Here is a 25,622-nt window from a genome sequence, read left to right as displayed (position 1 = left end):
AAGAGTAAAAAAATCTCCCTTCAATCCTTTCCTTTCCTAGTTCCCTGCCCTCCATCCAATCTCATTCTTCTTTTCAGAGGTAACCACTCTGAACAGTTTGATATGTATCCCTCTAGCCTCTCTTTTTCATTTATTTAGATACAGAAATACTATGCTCTCCCTTTTAAAAGATATAAATAGGCCTATTTATGTTCATTGATTCATCAAGTATTTGTTGATACTGTATTTTTCTGTGTCTTTTTATTGTTAAGGTACAGTAGATCTATATCACTGCATTAGTATTCTATAATATGAATTTACCAAAAATTAACAATTCTATTGATAAGAGCTCAGTTCATTTCTAATTTTTCTCTATTACAAGCAAATCTTAAGGAACATCTTTGTATATGTTCAGTTCAGTTCAGCTCAGTAGCTCAGTTGTTTCCGACTCTGCTACCCCATGAACCGCGGCACTCCAGGCCTCCCTGCCTATCACCAACTCCCGGAGTCCACCCAAACCCATGTCGATTTTGTCGGTGATGCCATCCAACCATCTCATCCTCCGTCGTCCCCTTCTCCTCCTGCCCTCAATCTTTCCCGGCATCAGGGTCTTTTGCAATGAGTCAGTTCTTCGCATCAGGTGGCCAGAGTATTGGAGTTTCAGCTTTAGCATCAGTCCTTTAAAATGAACACCCAGGACTGATCTCCTTTAGGATGGACTGGTTGGATCTCCTTGCAGTCCAAGGGACTCTCAAGAGTCTCCTCCAACACCACAGTTCAAAAGCATCAATTCTTCTGCCCTCAGCTTTCTTTATAGTCCAACTCTTATGTCCATACATGAGCACTGGAAAAACCATAGCCTTGACTAGACGGACCTTTGTTGACAAAGTAATGTCTCTGCTTTTTAATATGCTGTCTAGGTTGGTCATAACTTTCCTTCCAAGGAGTAAGCGTCTTTTAATTTCATGGCTGCAGTCACCATCTGCAGTGATTTTGGAGTCCAGAAAAATAAAGTCAGCCACTGTTTCCACAGTTTGCCCATCGATTTGCCATGAAGTGATGGGACCGGATGCCATGATCTTAGTTTTCTGAATGTTGAGCCTTAAGCCAACTTTTTCACTCTCCTCTTTCACTTTCATCAAGAGGCTCTTTAGTTCTTCTTCACTTTCTGCCATAAGGGTGGTGTCATCTGCATATCTGAGGTTATTGATTTCTCCCGGCAATCTTGATTCCAGCTTGTGCTTCTTCCAGCCCAGCGTTCCTCATGATGTACTCTGCATATAAGTTAAATAAGCAGGGTGACAGTATACAGCCTTGACGTACTCCTTTTCCTATTTGGAACCAGTCTGTTGTTCCATGTCCAGTTCTAACTCTTGCTTCCTGACCTGCATACAGGTTTCTCAAGAGGCAGGTCACGTGGTCTGGTAGTCCCATCTCTTTCAGAATTTTCCACAGTTTATTGTGATCCATACAGTCAAAGGCTTTGGCATAGTCCGTAAAGCAGAAATAGATGTTTTTGTGGAACGCTCTTGCTTTTTTGATGATCCAGCAGATGTTGGCAATTTGATTTCTGGTTCCTCTGCCTTTTCTGAAACCAGCTTGAACATCTGGAAGTTCACGGTTCACATATTGTATATGTATCTTTGTATATATTTGTATATTTTTGCAGAATCAGTTCAGTTCAGTTCAGTTCAGTCGCTCAGTCGTGTCCGATTCTCCGCGACCCCATGAATCACAGCACGCCAGGCCTCCCTGTCCATCACCAACTCCCGGAGTACACTCAAACTCATGTCCACAGAGTCGGTGATGCCATCCAGCCATCTCATTCTCCGTCGTCCCCTTCTCCTCCCGCCCCCAACCTTTCCCAGCATCAGAGTCTTTTCCAGTGAGTCAACTCGTCGCATGAGGTGGCCAAAGTATTGGAGTTTCAGCTTTAGCATCAGTCCCTCCAATGAACATCCAGGATTGATCTCCTTTAGAATGGACTGTTTTTTTTTTTTTTTGCAGAATAGGTGCCTATAAATAGAATTGGAATTGGTGAGTCAAAGAGTATATGCGTTTAAAATTTTCGTAGATGAAAATTTCATGCTGTCAAATTCTCTCTCCAAAAGTCTGTCCCAATTTATATTCTTTCTTTCATTATGTATTTTTAAAGATTTTTGGTCATACCGTGCGGCATATAGAGTCTTATTTCCCCAACTAGGGTTTGAACCTGTGCCCACTGTGGTGGAAACATGGAATGCTAACCACTGGATCCCCAGGGAAGTCCCTGGTTTATATTCTTAACACAGTGTGTGTGAAGGGGCGTTTACTCACACTCTTGCCAACTCTAGATACTATCAGGTCTTTAAAATTTTGCCATTGTGGGTATCTTATTTTAATGTTACTAGTGAAGTTGGACATCTTTTCATCAATTTTTTTGGTTATTTTTGGTGATGTGAATATTTGTTCAGCTGGGATTTTGGGGGAGATACTGATTTGAAGATGCTATTTTTGTGTTCTGGATGGTGATCTTTTAACTGTTTGTGTTGTATTTGGTCCTTGTCCCTTATCTATTACCTTGTTCATGGCAACTTCTGTTAAATGAAAGATTTACATTTTACATTTTTAGTGCCAAATTTGGCAGTTTTTTAATTTACCTTTTCTGGTTTTTATGTGACTGAATTACACAGCTTGTGTCTACCTATCTTGTAAGTACTTCAGTTATTAAATGTATTTAAAAAATATTTGTGGGTTTGAATATGAAAATAATACAAATGCCTTTATCTCATAAAGAAAGATTGAAATAATATTTGAATAGACTCTGAGAAGAGGGTCTCAGTTTATGAAAAAAATACAAGTCATTCTGAAATGTTATTGCCTTGTTATATACATAATGAATATATTATATTCCTTATATAGCTAGTTATTTCCAGTTATTTGCAATTAGAAGGTCATTATATTTCATGTGTGTATTGTTTTAGTTGCTCAGTTGTATCTGATCCATTGCATCTCCATGGACTGTAATCTGCCAGGCTCTTCTGTCCATGGGGATTCTCTAGGCAAGAATACTGGAATGGGTAGCCTATGGCTTCTCCAGGGGATCTTCCTGACCTAGGAATTGAACCAGGGTCTCCTGCAGTGCAGACAGATTCTTTACCAGCTGAGTTACCAGGGAATATATGTTTCATATGTAATATTTAAATTATAAATATAATATATAAATTTCATATAAAATATTTAAAAATTTTGGAAAAGGTAATAATTGCACATGGTCCAGAATTAAAAAGGTACAAAAGGGTGTATAGTGACACCATTTTTCTTCTTTATTATCCATTCCATTTCTGTTCTTTGTTATCCATTTTTCCCTCCTGGAGACAGCCAGTTTTATCAGTATCTTGTGTCTATTGCCAGAGATATTTTATGCATATATACAACGTATTTTTATGTTAATTGATTCTTTTCTTTTTATAGCTATGAAAGCTGCACCTGCTTTAAATGTAATTTGTTCTTCAGGCTAAAAATCATTCACAGTTCCAGAAGGTAAATTAAAATAATTGATGAATAGAGAACAGCTGTCAACAGTAAGAAGGGACACATGCTGCATCCATGCTAGCTGATTAGTAGACGTGACAGGGCCTTGCAGTTAGAAGGGCTTCTTTTGTTTACTTAAATGATCTAAAACAAATCTTTCTTTTCTCTTGTTAAACTGACCTTAGAATCAGAGACTTCTGATTATTCCAGACTTGATATTTCCCCCTAAGAAAATATACTTCCTGTTATTGAAATGTGAGTTAAAACAAATATAAAACTTGAAGACAAATCATAGAAATTAGACAGACTAAATAACCCTCTTATTTTATGTGTGAAGAAATTGAGGCCAGTAGAAATTAAGTGACTTGCAATGTCACATTGATATTCCTGAAGGACCAGATATTTGCAGGGGGAGTCGGACACGACTGAGCGACTGAACTGAACTGAATTGGGCAACAGCGTAAGTTTTTGGAATGCTGTTTTATTTAAGAGCTAGGAAGTTTTTTCCTCCCTCTTTTTTTTTTTTTTAAAGGAGAAGTTACAGTAGTCTTACGTTGCAGTTTGATATTTTATAAAAAATCTTCATTTCCTCATCTGCATTTTTGGCTGTAAACTGGAATGGTAAAGCACTACTGTTCAGCGTTAGGCACTCAGTAATTCTTGGAAAGTTAAAAGAAAGCGATGTTTATTGTTTAGGATGGAGATAGGGATTAATGGAGCCTTTCTTAAACACTTTTTTTTCTTGACTATAAAATATTTAATGGATGTGCCCTAATTCCCTTAATCTTATGCTTTTGAATCATTCTTAGCCTTCGGCATTTTCTTCCTTCCTAATTTGTATTATAGTTAGTGAAAGTACCTCATTGCAAAGGGACATTTAAATATCTATTTATGTTTGGTTAGAAAGCTGATATTTTTTCATGAAAATTTTTTCATATCTATGTATGGAAATACACATAGAAGTCTATATTTCTATTACCATTCTTTTTTTTCTTATCTATTGCTAACATTTTACCTTTAATCTTAGATTTCTAAAAATAATTCTATTTTTTCCCTCTAATACATTCTTTTAATCTTGATTCACTTAGATAGTTATCAGCAGGAGTCCATTTAGAGACCCCATCTGGAATTTAGTTTCTGTAAATGTTAATTGTATCTTAGTACTAAAATACTGATCTCTGTCTAACTCATTTCCAGATATATTTACTTTAAAAAAAACTTTTTTCCTTACTTCATTATTGAATATAAGTAAACATTTATTTCTTAGAGGAAAATTCATAGAGTTCATGTTTTGTGATTTATTTTTTAATAGCAAGTCTATCTTTCAGTATGAAAATACTGAAACAATCTGATCTTCCCTACCCCAATTTTTTTTCTGTTTTCAGTGGAATACATTTTATTGTTGGTCCTATATATTATAAATTCTGCTTGGTGAGCATGCATGTACATGGGCTGGCTTATCTACCGAAGATGTTATCAAAGCTGATTTGGCTGAATAGATTGACGGGCTGGAGCTTTATCCTTTAGAATGACTTTTTTTTTGGCCTCGCCGTGGGATGTTAATTCCCTGACCGGGATCAGATGTGGATCATCGGTAGTGAAAGCATGGATGCCTAACCACTGGACCGCAAGGGAATTCCCTTGAATGGATTTTATTTATTTATGTTTATAATAAGTAGATTAAGCATGTATTTCAAGTACTTATTTTAAATGTATATCTCTTTTTTTTCAGACTTTTTCTTTTGTGTTAGAGTGTAACTCATTAACAATGTTGTGGTAGTTTCAGGTGAACAGTGAAGGGACTCAGCCATACATATACATGTATCCATTCTCCCCCAGACCTCCCTCCCATTCAGGCTGCCACATGACATTGAGTCAAGTTCCATGTACTAAACTATAGGCCCTTGTTAGTTATCCATTTTTAATATAGCGGTGTGTACATGACCTTCCCACATTCCCTAACTATCCCTTCCCCCATTCCCTAACTATCCCTTCCCCCTGGCGACCATAAGCTTGTTCTCTGAGTCTGTGAGTCTGTCTTGTAAGTAAGTTCATTTGTATCGTTTCTTTTTAGATTCCAGTTAAAGGGATGTCATACAATATTTCTCTTTCTCTGTCTGACTTACTTCACTCAGTATAACACTATCTAGGTCCATCCGTGTTGCTGCAAGTGGCCTTATTTCATTCTTTTTAACAGCTGAGTATTATTTCATTAAATATATGTACATCTTCTTTGTCCATTTCTCTGTCGATGGACATTTAGGTTGCTTCCATATCTTGGCTATTGTAAGCAGTGCTGCAATGAACATTGGGGTGCATCCTTTTGGATCATGTTTTTCTCCAGATATATACTCAGGAATAGGATTGTAGGGTCATAAGATAGCTCTGTTTTTAGTTTTTTAAGGACTGTCAATACTGTTCTCCGTAGTGGCATCACAGACTCGATGGGCACAAGTTTGTGTAAGCTTCGGGAGTTGGTGATGGACAGGGAAGCTTGGTGTGCTGCAGTCCATGGGGTCTCAAAGAGTCGGACATGACTGAGCGACTAAACTGGACTGAACTGATAGTGGCTATACCAATTTACATTCCCACCAACAGTGTAGGAGGGTTCCCTTCTCTCTACACCCTCTCCAGCATTTGTTGTTTCTGGATTTTTTTGATGATAGCCATTGAATGGCTTTTACAAAAGTTACAAACAAAATCATCTACTCTGTACTTTTTTTTCCTTGTAGGATAATTGCTCTACAATATGGTGTTGGCCTTTGCCTTTTATGAACATGAATCAGCTACAGGTATATATAGGCCCCTCCCTCCTGAGCCCCGCTCCCTCCAGAGCCCCCCGCTCCCATCTCCTACCTTTTCCCATCCCTCTAGGTTGTCACAGACTACTGGGTTGAGGTCCCTGTATTAAACAGCAAATTCCCACTTGCTATCTATTTTACATATAGTAATGTATATGTTTCCATGCTGTTCTCTCAGTTTGTCCCAGCTTCTCCTCCCCCTGCTGTGTCTACGAGTCTGTTCTCTGTGTCTGTGTCTTCATTGCTGCTCTGCTACTCTGTACTTTTTAAGAGACATTTCTTCATTGATTTTTTTTTTTTTGCATCTTAAGTTAATTCAAGTAATAATTATGAACATTTATGTACTGTCTGTCTCATTAAAAATAATTTTAGTGGTTCTGCTAAAGCTGAAACTGCAATACTTTGGCCACCTCATGTGACGAGTTGACTCACTGGAAAAGACTCTGATGCTGGGAAAGGTTGGGGGCGGGAGGAGAAGGGGACGATGGAGAATGAGATGGCTGGATGGCGTCACCGATTCTGTGGACATGAGTTTGAGTGTACTCCGGGAGTTGGTGATGGACAGGGAGGCCTGGCGTGCTGTGATTCATGGGGTCGCGGAGAGTCGGACACGACTGAGCAACTGAACTGAACTGAAGCTAGTAGAATCTTACTGATTTATAGTCCCCCTGAAGGAAGAGGAAGAGGCATTTATTACTGAATTCTACTTCTCCGAATTAGAGGAAAATCTTAGCTTTGTAGTGATTAATAGTGTAAGGAGATTAAAAAATGTTGATGAATTATGCTTTTATATGTTATCTTTAAAAATATATACAGCTAGGATTTTGGGAGCTTCTACAAATGCTGCAGTAACACAGGGTGTGTTCAAAAAGAATAATTCTAAAATATAGTCATTACGTACCTATGTTTTATGTTGTATCTAGCAACAGTAAAGTTTATAAGAGTTAAAATTCTGGGTTGGATAATTAAAGTATACTTTTCTACTGGGACTTGTACAGTATAGAATTAAAACTTATCTTTTAAATTAATTTTTTAAAATCTTGAATCATTCTGGTTAATTAAGATATATTTTTTGCATCTATTCAAAATCTAAGTATAAAGTCGTTGTAAAATATGTATTGTTAGAACATACTACTTCTCTTAGGCTTTATTGATTGATCAGAAATGATGGCAGCGTGAAACTTGTGGTTATGGTTTAAATTTAAGTGGGACTATTGCCATAGAGTCATAGTATAATAACTCCAGAGTTACTTAGTACTAAACTGAATGTTGAATAATATGAGGAAGGAAAGTTATGACCAACCTTGATAGTATATTAAAAAGCAGAGACATTACTTTGCCAACCAAGGTCCGTCTAGTCAAGGCAATGGTTTTCCCCGTGGTCATGTATGGATGTGATAGTTGGACTGTGAAGAAGGCTGATCGCCGAAGAAGCGATGCTTTTGAACTGTGGTGTTGGAGAAGACTCTTGAGAGTCCCTTATACTGCAAGGAGATCCAACCAGTCCATTCTAAGGGAGATCAATCCTGGATGTTCATTGGAGGGACTGATGCTAAAGCTGAAACTGCAATACTTTGGCCACCTCATGCGACGAGTTGACTCACTGGAAGACTCTGATGCTGGGAAAGGTTGGGGGCGGGAGGAGAAGGGGACGACGGAGAATGAGATGTCTGGATGGCATCACCGACTCTGTGGACATGAGTTTGAGTGAACTCCGGGAGTTGGTGATGGACAGGGAGGCCTGGCGTGCTGTGATTCATGGGGTCGCGGAGAGTCGGACACGACTGAGCGACTGAACTGAACTGAACTGATTTAATATCATATTGTGTATTGAATGTTAGAAAGTTTTGGTCTCAATTCTGTATTAGGTTGTGTAATTGGTATATGGTGATTTAAATGAAGTGCCCTCTAAGAACTTTTGAGGCAGCTTTACAGTTATTTTTCTGGGAGTTAAATTAGCAGTGGCTCATTGGTAAAGAATTCTCCTGCCAAAGCAGGAGACGTGGGTTTGATCCCTGGGTCAGGAAGATCCCTTGGAGGAGGAAATGGCAACTCACTTCAGTATTCTTGCCTGGGAAATCCCATGGACAGAGGAGCCTGGCAGGCTCCACGGGGTTGCAAAGAGTTAGGCATGACTTAGTGACTAAACAACAATTCTTTTCTAGTAAGAACTATCTGAAGATTTGGGGAATGCTAAAATCAGTGTGCTCTAGGAGTAATCTCAGAGACAGTTGTGAAATATGATCAGAATTTATTGAATGGAAGTATCATTAATTTTATCGTACAAAGTCTTTTGAACAAAGTCTATGAACGGAAGGGTAGTCAGCTCAGAAGACAGCAAAGGGAAACCCAAAGCATGAGGAATTGGGTGACTGGCCTGTTGGGGGAGAATTTGTGATTTGTCTGTTTCCTGAGGTAGACATGTCCTTAGTGTGGAGATGGATGTATGAGATTAGCTTAGTCTGATATCCTTACATATTTGAGTCATAATTACTTTCCCATGCTCTGTCCTTTGTTTACTGCCTTCTCCACTCATCTGATGAGCATTCTAGTGTGCCACGTGATTGTAATTAATTCTCATTATGAAGAAATAAATTGTCAAAATAGTAAACAAATTGAAAAAAATAGACCTGTATGCATACATGTATATGTTTATATTTCTGTGAATTTGATTAAAGATAAATAGTCCTGTGGGAAAGATGCTTACAGTCTGTTTTATCTGATCATGTTTGCTTGCAACTAGTCTCCTTAGCTTTCTATTCTTTTGTATTGCTCTGAGCCTGGATTTCTGAAAACTTCAACAACTTAGGGCATTTAAGTTGTGTGGTCTCATCTTTAAAACGAGAATGTTGACCTAATGCTCTTCAGAATTCCTCTTAGTTCTAATTCTTCATGATTAACTTGTGAGCTCAGTTGTATCACTGCAGACTTAACAGGTAAGAGAAGGGATTTGAAAGAACTGAAATATCATTGATGTTTATGTTGATAGTACCAATATTACTTAAAGTTGCACATTTCAATCAGCCTTGTTTTGTTTGGTTCCAAAGTATAGAGTACAACAGTTTACATGTTGCTGCTACATTCTGTAAACTTCTTAAGGACGGAGTGAGTACAGGACAGTGTATATCACAAAGAAAAGATAGCCAGTGCTTATTGAATGAAATATATAGGACATAGCCAAAAATGGTTTGGTCATTTGTGACTTTAAAAATACTCTTTATTGCAAATTTTAAACATATGTATGAGTAGACAGAATAATATTATCTTAGTTCATCTGAGGTGCTATAACAGGATACCATAGACTCAGTGATCTATACATAGAAGAAATTTAGTGCTCATGATTCTAGATGCTGGGAGTCAGAGATAAGGGTGCTAGCATGGTTAGGTTCTGTGAGAGCCCTCTTCCTAGTTGCAGACTGCTGAATCATGTTGTATTCTCCTAAGAGAGAGGGCTAAGCTAGCTTTCTGGGGTCTCTTTTACTTTTCAATTATTATTTTTTAATTGAATTTTTAATTTTTATTTGGCCATGCCGAGAGGCATGCAGGATTTTAGTTCCGCAACTAGGAACTACTGGTTGCCCCTTGCGGTAAGTGTGGAATTTAACCACGGAAGCTGAGGTGTCTTTTACAAGGGCACTGATCCTAATCGTGAGGGCCTTGTCCTCATTACCTCATCACTGTCCAAAGGTCTTTCCTCCTAATACCGTCACTTAACATGTGAATTTTGGGACGACACTAATGTTCAGACCATAGCAAGTATTATGAACCTCCATTTACCTATTACCCTACTTTAATAGTCATGATTATCATTTTTTCTTTACTTTCTGCCATGTGCCTTTTGTATTGTTTTGAAGCAAATCTCAGACTTCATATCAATCTGTAATTCCAATGTATATCTCTCGAAAATAAACACTTTAAAAAAATCGTAGCTATACCTCAAAGAATGACTTGGTTTTGACAAATATTACATTAGTTTCACTTTGAATACCTGTACTAATTATTTCCAAGAAACTTGTTATGTGTAGTTTCCATGTAGTTAATAATACTTAGAAATAAAACAGTAGAACTAATTTTTGTTTTTATTTTAATATTTAGGCTATCGACATGACGGCTGAAGAAACAGTGAATGTAAAAGAGGTTGAAATCATTAAGCTAATCTTAGACTTCTTGAATTCAAAGAAGCTTCACATTAGTATGTTGGCCCTTGAGAAGGAAAGTGGAGTCATAAATGGCCTATTTTCTGATGATATGCTTTTCCTGAGGTATGATTTCATTATCACTGTAAGGTTTGTAGCTCATTCCAAGAAATGTTAAGTATTAATAAAATAATAGGTACAATATAGGTAGGTCTTTATAATCATGAAAAGTAAGTATAATTTTTTAATGTTTATTTGTATAATGAGCATTTACAAAATAAAGTTTTCTGTAGAATATTTTCAGGAGTAAGATTTGAAGATTCATTGAAAAGAGTCACAACTCTATTATGGTTGTGGCATCATGTAAAAGATACTCGATTAAGAAATCAGAGACTGTAAACTTAAAATATTTCTGAAATATCTCTTGTAGCTGTAGAAATAAAACGTACTCGTATAAATATATTCTTTGTAGAAAATATAGAAAAATAAAGAAGAAAAATCACCTCACCATCCACACATAGTTTTTGATGCATATTAAAAAAAACCTAGCAATTCTGTTTTGCATTTATAATTTGTATCCTGCTTTATCCATTAACATTATAAGAATTCTCTGTGTGATTATAAATTTTTGCTTTTAAAGTTTTCAGTTTACTTAATTTCCTAATAATTTCCCTATTTTTAGACAATTGTCTCCAGGTTTTCTTAAAGGCTCTACTGAGCATCTTTCATACATATGACTTTTTCTGTATCTTGGATTATTTCCTTAGAACAAGTTTCTTGGAGATGGAATTGCAGAGCAAAAGGGAGTTAACATGTTTGCCAAAATGGAAAGCTAAATATATCCTTCCTTGAATTGGATAGGAAAAGAAAAACCCAAATTTCCAGATAGAAATGTATTCTGTGCTTATGTGGTACCAAATGTCCTTGACAGGGAGTACAGATTCTTGGATATGTAGCATTTTGTGAAATGAAAATGAAGTGTTTCTAACTCATGAAGAAGGAACTTGTTAAAAAGCTTTATTATATCAGGAAAGTTTATTTAAATTCATTTCACTTCCCTGTATTTGATATTATAAATGTCACTGAGCCCTAGGGAGCTTAGTCAATGATATATGTAGCAGGAACCAATACTGAGGCAGTATTCTTTGGGCTTTGTCTTTCAAGCATTGCTATTCCTGGAATTTAGTAGTAGCTCTCTGATATCCCTCTGCAGAAACCCATTGGTTTGTGGTGAAGTTTTACTGGTCTAAGGTGAAATGCAAAGAATTAAAGAGTAGTAAATTTTTCATTAAACTAAATGTATTCTTCTAATGTATTCATCTTAAAGGGCTCACCTTTGAAATTATATCCTTCCTACTTTTTAAATGTTAAAATGTCCCTTTATAAAATGGTTATGTTATATATTGTGATTGCTTTTTATACTATTCATTCTTTGTAGAATTTTAAAAGTTGGCAGTCTTATGTAGATCTTCTTGCTTGTTTCTTTTTAAATCTTCTGTTCTAAAAATGCATAAGTAGGTAAATAACTTTTAAGAAAGAACAGTAATCTAAAAGCCTTATAACTTTTGGAAGTTCCCATAGACCACTTAAGTCAGAGAAACCTGATAGTATTTATTACTGTTTTCATTCTCAGAATATAAACTTTAGTATATGTTAACTTTAGTTAAATGCCTCCAAGATGTTGAAGTCACATTAGAGCAGTTTTTCAGCCTTAGTACTGTTAACATCTTGTTGTATGTGTGTGGGAGTTGTCCTGTGCATCGTAGAATGTAGGATATTTAGCAGTTCCTCTGACCCATACCCTGTAAATGCTGGTCACATCCCAGTTGTGACAACCAAAAATGTCCCCACACAGTGCCAGATGTCTTCAGGGGGCAAAGCTGCCCCAAGTTGAGACCCACTGACTTAGGGAGACTGGGACATACCTACACACTGGCCCCTAAATAATACAGAATAACTTTAAACTGTAAGATTAGTGGGGAAATAAATAAACTTTTAGATTTAGTTCGATGTTTTTACATAGGTGAAGAAAAACACATTTTAGAATGAGGAGTGGGTGCAGCTTCACAGATTCTTCTCAAATAGCATGCTGCTGCTGCTAAGTCGCTTCAGTCGTGTCCGACTCTGTGCGACCCCATAGACGGCAGCCCACCAGGCTCCCCCGTCCCTGGGATTCTCCAGGCAAGAACACTGGAGTGGGTGGCCATTTCCTTCTCCAATGCATGAAAGTGAAATGTGAAAGTGAAGTCGCTCAGTTGTGTCTGACTCTTTGCGACCCCATGGACTGCAGCCTACCAGGCTCCTCCGTCCATGGGAGTTTCCAGGCACGAGTACTGGAGTGGAGTGCCATTGCCTTCTCCATCAAATAGCATATGTTGTTACAAATCATTTGTGGGAAAAGTTAATTTTATTATAGTGGTTGAGGAATCAAGTAAAATGTTAATCTTAATTACCTGCTTTGTGATGTTCTAATGCTATCTTGTCATCTATTCTGCTTTTAATTAGTGTAACACAAATTTGATAGCATGCATGGATTTTTCTTTATATAGGCAACTAATCCTTGATGGTCAATGGGATGAAGTTCTTCAGTTCATTCAGCCTCTAGAATGTATGGAAAAATTTGACAAAAAAAGGTAAGATTTCATCTAAAACTTTTTAGTATCTTATCGTTGGTAGAAGTTTACCAAGACAAAGCAATAAACAAAAATTTAAAAACAAGACTGTTAGCTTTCCTAGCCCATAGTACCCTCAGTCCCATTGAGTTGGAGCATTTCTAGAGGACAGCTTGCATGTATTTCAATTAGTTGACTGTCTGATATATAAAATTAGTCAACGGTGCCTATATATAAAACATCACAAGGTCCTATCTGAAGCAGTTGTTTCTTTGTAATACTACAAAGATTTTAGAGGTGTCATTCCATTGTTTCCTGACTTCCATTATTTCTGACAGAGTTATTTTTAATTCTCTTGTATAAATGTTTCATTTTTTCTTCTTCTGTTAGCTGCCTTCAAGATTTTCTCCTTGTCATTGGTTTTCAGCAGTTTGATTGCCACAAGTGTGATTTACTTGTATTTTTCCTGCATGGGGTTTACTGAGGTTTTTGAATCTATAAGTTTATCTGTTTCATCAAATTTGAGAAGTTTTTGGCAGTTATTTCTTCAAAATTTTTTTCTGCTCCTTTCTCTTCTCCTTCTAATTCTATAGTATTAGATTGATATTGTTCCACAGTTTTGAAGCTTTGTTCCTTTTTTAAAAACATTTTTTGTGTGTATTCTTCAGTCTTGATTTACTCTCAACATTTATTGACACTTCTTCAGTTAGTAACCTGCTCATAAACAATGAATTTTTCATTTTAAATATTGTACTTTTTGGTTGCAGAATTTACTTTTATTTATAATTTTTCTGCTGAGATATTCCTATCTGTTTGTTCATTGTGACTATTTCCCAGTAAAGTCCTTGAACTTATTTTTAGTAACTGCTTGTTCACTAATAGTTCTTATTTGCTAATTCCAACTTCTGGGTTATATCAGGCTCAGTTTCTATTGATTGCCTTTTCTCTTAACTGTAAGTCACTCTTTTTTCCACATGTCTCATCATGTTTTAAAATATATTCTGCACATTGTGGATTCATTGTTGAAACTCCGGACTTCCATTATCTTCTTTTGAAAATTACTGATTTTTATTCATACAGGCAGTATACTTTGTTATACTCAGAATGCAAAGTCTGTCCCTCACCTAACAGACATCAGTTGAAATCTCTGCTCAGTTATTTAACCTTCAGTCTGTTGCTTTTGCTGGGCTCTTTGGAGTCCCCCTTGCATCTTCAGTTTTAGGTATGGCCAAGGTTTTATGCACAGTTTATACAGTAGATTTTTATATATTTTTCATTGTGGTTTGATCCTCCTACCCTCTCTGCCACTTTTCAGCTGTTCTGGCATATCAGACTTTTTTCTGACTTCTCAAAAATCTGTAAAACTGCAGCTTTCTTTGAGTTTTAGCTCATGCTGTGTGGATTGGGGAGTACCTCAACTGGAAGGCCCTATACCCTTGAATCTCACTCCCTAAAGTTCCCTTTTTTCATGTATTGACTTCCCTCTAGTTGTGCTAGCCTTTTTTTTTTTTTCCCCTTTCGTGCTTTCAAATAATTTTTGGGTTTTATCTAGGGTTTAATTGTTATTTGCAGAAAAGTTAGCCAGATACAAATTACTCCACCGTTATCAGAAATGAAACTTCATGTTAGTTTCTGATTCTCCATAATTCATGCTGTTTGGTACTTCTTTGCTTTTGTACATTGTTTATTTATTTATTTACCTTATATCATCTTCTGCCTTTTCACAGCACATGCTTGATTATCTTCCCATAGTCAGTTCTTGTAAGACCCACACCATTTCTTATAGAGTTGGTTTCATACTCCTTCAAAATCTTTCTCTGTGTTAGTTACTCAATCGTGTCTGACTCTGTCTGAGACTGTAGCCCTCCAGGCTCCTTTGTCTGTGGAATTCTCCAGGCAAATACTGCAGTGGGTTGCCATTCCATTCTCCAGGGGATCTTCCCGACCTAGGGATTGAACCCGGGTCTCGTATTACAGACAGATTCTTTTCTGCTGAGCTACCTGGGAAACCCAAAACCTTGCTGAATCCTATACATATTCCATGGAATTTATTAGATGATTCTCTTCTTTTTGTTTTTTAAATTGAAGTATAGTTGACTTATAATACTGTGTTAGTTTCAGGTATATAGCATAATGATTCAGTATTTTTGCAGACTATATTCCATTATAGCTTATTACAAATTCTCTGTGCTATACAGTCAATCTTTGTTGCTTATCTGTTTTATGTATAGTAGTTTGCATCTGTTAACCTCATACCCCTAACTTATCCCCCGCCACCAGCTTTAGTAACCACAAGTTTGTTGTCTATGACTATGAGTCTGTTTTGTGTATATATGTATATTCATTTATGTTATTTTTTAGATTCCACATATAAATGTTATCATATAGTATTTGTCTTCCTTTAACTTATTTTGGTACGCATAGTATCCTTATATGACTTCTTTTTTAAAAATTTTTATTGGAGTATAGTTGGTTTACGATGTTGTGTTAGTTTCAGGTACACAGCAGAGTAATTCAGTTACGTATATACGTATATTCACTCTTTTTTAGATTCTTGTCCTGTGTGAGTCATTACAGAATATTGAGTAGAGTTCCCTGTGTTAAACAGTAGGTCCTTATTAGTTATCTGTTCTATATATGGTAGCGTGTATATGTCAATTCCAATCTCCCACTTTATCCTTTTTCCCACTGTTAATCATAAGATTGTTTTCTACATCTGTAACTCTGTTTCTTTTTTAAAATAAGTTCATTTGTACCATTCTTTATAATATTTCACTTCTCTGACTTACTTCACTCAGTGTGACAATCTCTAGGTCCATCCGTGTTGCTGCAAATGACATTATTTCATTCTTTTTTATGGCCGAGTAATAGTTCATTGCATGTGTGTATACACATACACCACAACTTCCTAATCCAGTCATCTGTTAATGTGCATTAGATGAGTTGGTCTCATTAGATGCCCTTCTTTTTAAAGGCAGAGATTTTGTTTTATTGGCACATATTTGCTGTTACAACAATGGTTGGAAGAATGACTGTGAAGGTTCATTATTATTTTCTTTCAGCCCTTAGAAGCACTTTTCTTTAAAGTGCTTAAGGCACTCAACATTTTTTGATTCATAGACAAGTCAGATAGACTCTCCCTTTCCCCTCTCTGAAATGTACCTTTTAAAAAGTTTTAAATCTACAGTTATGGCTTTTTAGCAGTGTTATTCATTTCATTCTACCCTTTCAGCTCTATGAGACCTTTCTCATGTTTGAAAAGAAAAGACATATTTTGGGAAATAAAATATTTGGAATATAAAATGTTTTGATTTCATGTTAGATGACTTTTGACATCTTCCATAAAAACTTGATTGTTTGCTTAGAAATAATATTTCAAATAAAATCCTTCCTTTGAGTATTAAATTGTGGCTTTTAATTATGGCTTATGAGTGATTGAACACAACACACACACGGCTTCAATGTGATTAGCCTTATAAGATATTTTAAAAATTTTCTGAAAGCAAAGGTACTTACAATAAATAAATAAAGTATTTTTTGAGAGGAATAATTGATCCTATAAGAAAACTTGGCCTATTTTGCTTTAGGAGCTTGAGTTTCATTTCTAGTCATTGACATTGCTATAGTGAAAGGCAGTGAAAGTTAGTCACTCAGTCGTGTCCAACTCTTTGCGACCCCATGGACTGTAGCCTGTGCTATAATTCAGCTTTTAATCATTTTAATGTTTCATATTTTATTTTTCACAGGTTTCGTTATATTATCCTGAAGCAGAAGTTTTTAGAAGCTTTATGTGTTAACAATGCAATGTCAGCAGAAGATGAGCCCCAGCATGTAAGATTTTTATTCCTGAAGGTTTGCGCCATAGTCTTGTTTCAGTCATAAGTATTTTATTCACTAAAACAAAAGATTAGTATCATGAGTTAAAGTTTCTATGAGTGGTGGTGGGGCAAGATCTGTTGTTTTACAGGTGTAGTACTTTCAATCTGTAGTCCTTCTGAATTTGTTCTGTGATTTAGGAAAAGATGATACACATAAATGGCTGTTTGGTTGGAGAGTGTGCGCCCCTCTTGTTTAAGGTGATCTAGATAGTCGAAGATGTTTGACTTGATTAGTATATCATTGCTTCTTTTCTTTTCCAAGAAGTGAATTATGTTTACCTCTTCTTTCTGTCTTTTCAGTATTTTCTTTGATCCAGAGGTTTATTTATTTATTTTTTAAACCCTTTATTTTTTGGCTGTGTAGTACAACTTGTAGGAACTTAGTTCCCCAACTAGGGGTTGAACCCAGGCCCTTGGCAGTGAAAGCACAGAGCCCTAATCACTGACAGCCAGCGAATTCCCCAGAGGTGTTTCTTAATAGAATGTTTATTTTTTAATGACAATTTAGATTTAATGATATTAAATTCTTTTTGGTTAGAGAGTTACTTTTAAAGTTTTAATGTTAGTATTGTTGCATCCAAAACCAAAGAAATTTTTATTAAGTGCTAGTAAGTAATCATTGAAACAGTAGAGAAATGCTTGCCAGGTAATGATGTTTAAAGGTGGAAAGAGGTACTTCCCTGGTAGTCTAATAGTTAAAGACTCAGCACTTCCACTGCAGAGGATTTGGGTTTGACCCCTGGTCAGGGAACTAAGCTTCCACATGCCAGATGGCATGACCAAATAAAAAAAAGTGGAAAGAACACTGGAATATGAATGAGTCAATAAGAATTTTCATTCTGTCTTTGTCACTAATCAACTGAATTACTTAGGTTAAATCTGCACCTACCTTTTCCCACAGGTAAGATATAGAAGCTGTGTTATGCAATTTCTGAAGTTCCTTACATCACTGAAAGCTTATGATCCTAAGATAATATTCACTGCACAAATTACTTTGTCTTTTAGATAAGCTTCCTTTTGTTCTATCTGTACCATTTTTGTTAAAGTGAACTGTAGATGTTGCCTTTCCTGATTTGCTTTCTTTCCCCACACACATTTGTCCTAAGGCAAGTTTGAGAATGGCTCTTTTGCTTTTTCGGTAAGCTGGAGTGATGGCAGGGTATAGTGAACAGTTGAATGTTGGCATGCTTCAGTTTCATTGCTCGAAAACTTAATTATCCTTATTCTTAAAAATTATGCGTTGAAAATGATAGTATTAAGTCTGAATTACCTTACTTTTTTCTAGGTAAAAGTTTAATATGCTAATAGCCAAATTTTAAAATCTTTATTTTAGTAGTAGAAAACATTTTGATTCTTCGCTTGAAAGTTGTTATATAGCCCACCATTATATGAGTATTCTTTGACACTAGTTTATTCCTTCGCAATTGAACAGTTTGTGAAAGTTTATAAAGTATTTTTGAGTAAAATACTTTCATTGTTTTCATCTCTCATAGGATCTCTCTTTATAGCACTTGTTTTTTTTACAGCTGGAATTTACCATGCAAGAAGCTGTGCAATGTTTACATGCCCTGGAAGAGTACTGTCCTTCTAAAGATGACTACAGCAAGCTCTGTTTGCTTTTGACTTTGCCTCGTTTGACCAATCATGCTGAATTTAAGGACTGGAATCCCAGCACTGCACGAGTTCACTGCTTTGAAGAGGCTTGTATCATGGTTGCAGAATTCATCCCTGCTGATAGGAAGCTAAGTGAGGCTGGTTTTAAAGCAAGTAACAATCGTTTATTTCAGCTTGTAATGAAGGGCCTACTTTATGAATGCTGTGTAGAATTTTGTCAAAGTAAAGCAACAGGAGAAGAGATTACAGAAAGTGAAGTACTACTTGGAATTGACCTCTTATGTGGTAATGGGTGTGATGATTTGGATCTGAGTTTATTGTCATGGCTCCAGAATCTCCCATCTTCGGTCTTCTCTTGTGCTTTTGAACAGAAAATGCTTAATATTCATGTTGACAAACTTCTAAAACCCACAAAAGCTGCATATGCTGATCTTTTGACACCTCTTATCAGCAAACTTTCTCCCTATCCATCATCTCCAATGAGAAGGCCTCAATCAGCTGATGCTTATATGACCCGCTCTCTGAATCCTGCTTTAGATGGCCTCACTTGTGGACTGACCAGTCACGATAAGAGAATCTCAGACCTTGGGAACAAAACTTCTCCAATGTCACACTCCTTTGCTAACTTCCATTATCCAGGAGTACAAAACCTCAGCAGAAGTCTCATGCTTGAGAATACAGAATGTCACAGTATTTATGAAGAATCCCCTGAACGGTAAGTATGTGCTTATAAAAATTGACAGATCTTCATAAGTGTGAGATAATCTAATTGGGGAGTGTGTGTGTGTTTTCTAAATGTTCAGGTCTCTTTAGTTGAAAGTTTAGTTTAGTCTTTAAAACTTTATTTGTAAGGAGTTTTAAAAATTTTGATAATATTATCTAGGAAAATCTTTATTTTTATGTCCCGTATTATCATTTTGCTGGTTATAAAGGCAGTGCATACGTATTAAGAAATTTTGGAAATATGGAAGATTATCAGTAAGAGAATTAAAATCCCACACAATCTCACACTTAGATGACCAATGTTTTTCCTATGAATACGTTTTTAAAAATTGGGAAGGTGCTATATATATTTTCATACAATTTGCTTTTATTCGCTTGATAGATCATGAATTGTTCCCATATTCTTAAACGTTTATTGAGGTCAGTGATTAAGGGTATGTGCATTATTCCTTTATATGACTGTATCATAGTTTTACCTAATTCCTTATTGTAGGAGAGTAGATAATTTCCTGTAAATACTACTATATTGAACATGTATATATATAAAAATCTCTGGTTATTTCCAGTTATCTTTAGTAATTCTTTATGTATATATATATATATACACACATAAGGAATTTAAGTGTTAAAACTGCCACTCAGTTTTTCTTTCAAATCCTGCATGAAATAATGATTTCTTGATGATCTGTTCTTTATATCAAGGCTTAAGAAACTTCCTGTCTCAGTTTTCCAGGAATCCCATTGGGACACATGGCTGGTTTCCTGTTCTCACAGTTGATACTATGAATCATTACTATTGACTGCAATAAATTTATTAAAAGAGCATAAAAATGAAAACTTTTACTATTCACATAGGATAGTTGACAGCATTCTGTATTGAGGAAGAAGCACTGGACTCGGAATTTCTGTTTCTAATTAAAATAAGAGGAGATATTTAGTTATGGCATAAGAATTACAGGATAAATATTTGTGGAAGCATTTTCTGTTAAGTTGCTGTGGGATTGTTGGGGGTGGTGGGTATGATTTTCTTTAACGTTCTTTAAAGAAAGGAGAGGATTCTAGAATCAGTTAAGTGAGGGGACTTCCTAAAGCCTAGGGTGACTTCCTAAGGCATCTTACTGCTCTGTATTTTATATTTGAAAGATAAAGATGATATCTAGTGATGAAAACGAATGAGTATAATTTAATATAGGGCATCCTATTATTTAAATCCTAAAGAAATAGAGAATCTTGAGTATTGGTAGAGACTATCTTAAACTTTTCTTTGACTTTTTCAATCCCTTTAGAGAAAATTTTTGCTGTCTGGGATGCTGAGCTTCTGGGGGAACTAGTGACATTTTTCTGAGTATATGAGATGATAGGAGCTTCTTGGTCAATATAATGAATAGCACGTTTGGAATTGTGCATCAGTGGGATTGTCTTTATAAAGGAAAAAAACCAACAACACAAACAGCTAGCCAAATGTGACTCTACATGTGCTGTTTCCCTTGTAAAGAAAGTACTGTAATTGAGAACTGACTGAATAAAGATGGGGAGAAGTGAAGTTATTAGACCTTTATAGCGGGGTAAAATGTGACTTGTTAAAAGGTGAGTAACACGTGTGTTTTTAGCTGAGCAGTAGTAATAGCCCAGAAAACATCTGTCACGTCTCTGAAACTGGAAAACTTAGGAGGCAAAGCAGTATAGAACAGTGAGTAGAACATGGTCTTTGGAGCCAGACTACAGTTTGAATAATAGCCTTGCCATTTTCTAGCTGCATGATCTTGGAATGGTTACTTAATCTCTCTGAGCCTCAATGACCTCCTCTATAAAATAGAGTGTTGACTTGCAGAGTGAGATAAAGTTCCTAGCAGAGGGGTAAGCTTGTGCTTGGTGCTTAATAAATACAGATTTCCCTCCTTCAGGGCTCATACCCTTGGAAGGGACAGTTTGTCAAAAGAGCTACTAATAACATGTTATAGAAGAGCTATTTGGCTGTTGATAAAGTATAAAAATTTATTTTGGAAAAAGTTTACCTGGTTTTGAAAAATGTTTTAGGTATAATTAGAAAATGTGGGAAGCTCAGATCAATTATGTTAAAATGCCACATAAAGAGACGTTTGCTTGTGGTAATATATGTTTGATTTCAATATTTATTTAAAAATATTTGATTGTCTACTCTGTGCTAGCACCATGCTGCATCCCCAGGATATAATGGTTGAGTTACTATGGTGAAGAAGATAAAACCCACAAGAAAAGTTTATAAAAGAGTGTGTAGCATTTTGAAGGATGTCTTTTCACTTGAACAGAAAGCAACTCAAAATAAAAAAGGAAGAAAAAGCAGTTGAAATATGCAAGCCGTGACTATGCAATATAATGGTCTCAAAATTAAATCGTAGGGAAAAAAAATCTATTCCCAAACTTGGGCCAGCATTGGATTTGGAGTCCAAAGACCTGGATTCAAGTCCTAACTTTGTTTACTAACTATGCAGTTTTGGGAACATGCCTTTTTTGAGTCTGTTTACTCATCTGTGAAATGGGAGTTTTAATCTGTTTTACAGGTCACTGTGCAGATTAAATGAGATAATGTATATGGAAGTGCTGTATAAATTGCAAAATTAAATGTTACTTTATAAATTGTTTTATTCTATCTACACAGTTAATAATTCTTACAAATTCTACTTTTGGATTAAAATGGATCTTCCTTTGGTCAGTAGCAGTTTACAGCATAGTCCTGTAACTGAAAACTCTTCCCAGATCTTTCTACTTCCTCCTCAGGGTGCATGTGTGTGTATATATGTCTAGATATTTATGACTACTAGGCTCCTAACTAATGGTACCTTTGTGAAGATAACTATCTAGCTCTGCTTTCCTAAACCCTAGACCTCTATTTTAATATGTCTTACATACTTATGTCTGGAAAGGCCATTATGAAGTCATCTCATAATCAAATTAATTGAAGACAAAATTCACTTTACTTTTGTACTTGTTCCCATGGTATCTGTTACTGATAGGTAATCTTTGTGAATGTGGTATTTGTCATCTTTGGATAATGTTAGTTATTAAAATTTTTAAACAGCGTAACTATGAAAAGTAGAAATTGCCAGTGTGAAGAAGACGACAAGGAACAACCTGACATAAGACATCAAACTTACTGATTAGTATACATTAAAAATATTTGAAAGATGTTTCAGTTTTATGTTAAGTGCAAATAAATCAAAGAAAGCCTTTTAATAAAACCTCAACTATTCTTTTTATTGAAATATATTGGAGGAAAGAAAATTGATGTTTGGATAACAGAATAACAGATTGAGTTCTTTAAGAGAATTTAGGCTTTAGGTCATTTGACCTATTAATTTGTAGATGAAGCCGAGCCACAGAGAGTGTAAGTGATTTCCCAAGGCCACACGTACTCTTTTAGATGGGAGTCCCTACCCTCCTTGCTTAATAATCCAATGCTCTTTCATTATTAGCACATTCTATTTTTTTAAAATCCCTTACATATAGTACTTAAGAGAAAAAAGTAAAGTTTAAAATCTGTTTTTGTGCATTTAATATATACTTAAGCTAAATATGCCTCTTTTAAATTAAAATTTCTCTAACTACATTACATTTTTCTTTACCCCTACTTCTTCCTTTTCATTTGTTACCCCAAAGTGATACACCTGTTGAGGCACAGAGACCTATCAGCAGTGAAATCCTGGGCCAGAGTTCAGTTTCAGAAAAGGAGCCTGCAAATGGAGCACAGAATCCAGGACCAGCTAAGCAAGAAAAAAATGAGGTAATGTTTACTACATCTCAGGTCTTTTAGAGTTATCCATTTTGTAAGAAGTAATACTATTTGCTTGGACAGAATTTTAAAAGAATTTTCTGTTATTTCAGAGGAGCAGAGAGAATACCTAGATTTTCTTATTAATTAGATCATTTCTCCTCTCTTCTTTAAGAATTTGTAGTTTGTTTGTTTAGTTATCATTATATATCTTAGAGCATTTTTAATGTATGAATTTATTAACAATTTAAAATATCACAGTTGATATTGCTTCTGCATGTTTGAGCATTCATGTAATTGAATTTGTATTAAAAGTAGACAACTTGTATTTTAGGATATGTGCTCTATATTTTACTAAGTAGATTTAATGAGCAAGAAATTATGACATTTATAATGTAGAATAATACCTTATCTCTGCTTCCCTGCTGGCTCAGCAGTAAAAGAATCCGCTTGCAATGCAGTAGATGTGAGTTTGATCTCTGGGTCGGGAAGACCCCCTGGAGAAAGAAATGGCAACCCACTCAACTATTCTTTTTTATTTTTTTTAAATAAAAGTATTTATTTATTAGGCTGTGTTGGTCTTCATTGCTGCGTGGGCTTTTCTCTCATTGAAGCAAGTGGGGGCTGTTCTCTGGCTACTGTGCACAGGCTTCTCATTTCAATGAATTTTCTTACTGTGTAGCATGGACTCTCTGGGTGCATGGGCTTCAGTAGTTGTGGCTCTTGGGCTTCCAGTGCACAGGCTCAATAGTTGTGGCACGTGGACTTAGTTGCTTCTCAGTATGTGGGATCTTCCCAGACCAGAGGTTGAACCCGTGTCTCCTGCATTGACAGGTGGATTCTTTATCACTGGGTCCCTAGGGAAGCCCCCACTCCAGTATTCTTACTTGGGAAATAGCATAAACAGAGGAGCCTAGCAGGCTACAGTTCATGAGGTCACAAGAGTTGGACGTGACTTTGCAACTCAACTATCACCACCATCACACCTTTTCTAAGCCTTTAGAGTTCTAGTTTATTTTTCTGTGGTGCTTTGAAAAGGAAATTGTAAATTGTATTGTGAAATAAGGTGCAAATTTTATCATATATATAATATCTCACTTATAAGGGGTGAGTAGGTTTAATAAGTTGAATACATTTTTTTGTGTGTTTGACTAAATATTAAGAATGAGGTTGAAAAATTATCCTTAAAAGTACATATGGATATATACCAAACAACAGTATCCCAAAATATATGAAGCAAACATTGGCAAAGCTGAAGGGAGAAATAGACTGTTCTGCAATAATAGTTGGAGGTTTCAATACCATACCTGCAGTAATGGACAGACTATCTACAGAAGCCATCAGTAAGAATATAGAGGACTTGAACAATGCTGTAAACCAATTAGCACTAACAGACGTCTGTAGAATACTCAACAATAGTGGAGTACACATTCTTCTGCAGTGCACATGCAGTGTTCTTCAGGATAGACCATATCTTAGGACTCAATACTATTATTTTAAAAGATTTAAAATCATGTAAGTATTTTCTCTGACCAGAAGAATGAGGCTAGAAATGAATAACAAGGAAAATTTTTAAATTCTTAAACAACCAGTGGGTCAAAGAAAAAATCACAAGGGGAAATTAGAAAACACTTAGAGACTAATGAAAATGAGTACAACATAACAAGTATACAACAAGCTTATGGAATGCAGCAAAAGCAGAGCTCAGGGATAAATTTGTAGCTGCAAATGCTTACATTAAAAAAAGAAGAAGGATCCCAAATTAATAACTTTATGCCTTGAAGAGCCAGAAAAAGGAAGAGCAAGCTTGCAGAAGGAAGGAAATAATAAAGATTAGAGGAGAGAGAAATAAAAGAGAAAAGGGAAACAACAGGGAGAATCAACAAAATCAAAAGTTGGTTCTTTGAAAAGATCAACAAAATTGATAAGCCCTTAGCTTGACTGACAAAGGAAAAAACCAATAACTAAAATAAATAAAACTACCTTACAGGGCTTCCCTTACAGGTGGCACTAGTGGTTAAGAACCCACCTGCCAGTGCAGGAGACAAAAGAGATGTGGGTTTGATCCCTGGGTCAGGAAGATCCCCTGGAGGAGGAAATGGCAACCCACTCCAGTATTCTTGCCTGGAAAATCCCATGGACAGAGGAACCTGGTGGGCTACAGCCCATAGGGTCGCAGAGTCGGACACGACTGAAGCGACTTAGCATATCTACCTTACAACAATAAAAAGGATTATAAGAATACTATGACCATTTGTAAACTAACATATTAAATAACTTAGATGAAGTGGACAAATTCTTTAGAAGCAAATTACTAAACTCACTTGGAAAGAAATAGAAAATCTCAACAGATCCATATTAAGTAAAGAATTGAATCAGTAATCAAAAAGCTTTCCAACAAAGGAAAGACAAGGATCAGATGGCTTTACTGGTGAATTCTATAAACTTTTAGGAAGAGTTAACAATAATCCTCAAAATTTTCCAAAAAATAAAAGAGGAGGGAATACTTCCTAACTCATTCTATGAGTTCAGCATTACCATTATAGCAAAGCCAAGTGAAAATATTAGGGAAAAAAACTACAGACCAGTATGTATTATGAATATATAAGCAAAAATCA

At 35.8% G+C, this 25,622-nt stretch overlaps 1 protein-coding gene across 2 annotated transcripts in view; it reads left to right on the top strand.

Annotated features, from left to right (window-relative positions):
* WDR47 (WD repeat domain 47) overlaps positions 1-25,622 on the top strand; it is a 60,611-nt gene that overhangs the window by 10,873 nt on the left and 24,116 nt on the right. Inside the window, exons 2-7 of one of the 2 annotated variants that reach the window (XM_088835536.1) lie at positions 6,225-6,284; positions 10,389-10,555; positions 12,979-13,062; positions 16,788-16,872; positions 18,446-19,248; positions 22,893-23,016. In XM_088835536.1, coding sequence (XP_088691662.1) covers positions 6,264-6,284; positions 10,389-10,555; positions 12,979-13,062; positions 16,788-16,872; positions 18,446-19,248; positions 22,893-23,016 — 1,284 coding nt within the window. In that variant the 5' untranslated portion in view covers positions 6,225-6,263. The remainder of the gene's footprint in view (positions 1-6,224; positions 6,285-10,388; positions 10,556-12,978; positions 13,063-16,787; positions 16,873-18,445; positions 19,249-22,892; positions 23,017-25,622) is intronic. The other variant, XM_055403689.2, reaches the window with a different exon arrangement.

Source organism: Moschus berezovskii, chromosome 4, assembly GCF_049115385.1.
Source record: "Moschus berezovskii isolate FMDL1 chromosome 4, NW_MosBer_1.0, whole genome shotgun sequence".
Taxonomy (NCBI): Eukaryota; Metazoa; Chordata; class Mammalia; order Artiodactyla; family Moschidae; genus Moschus; species Moschus berezovskii.
This window is presented reverse-complemented; position numbering and strand designations above follow the sequence as displayed.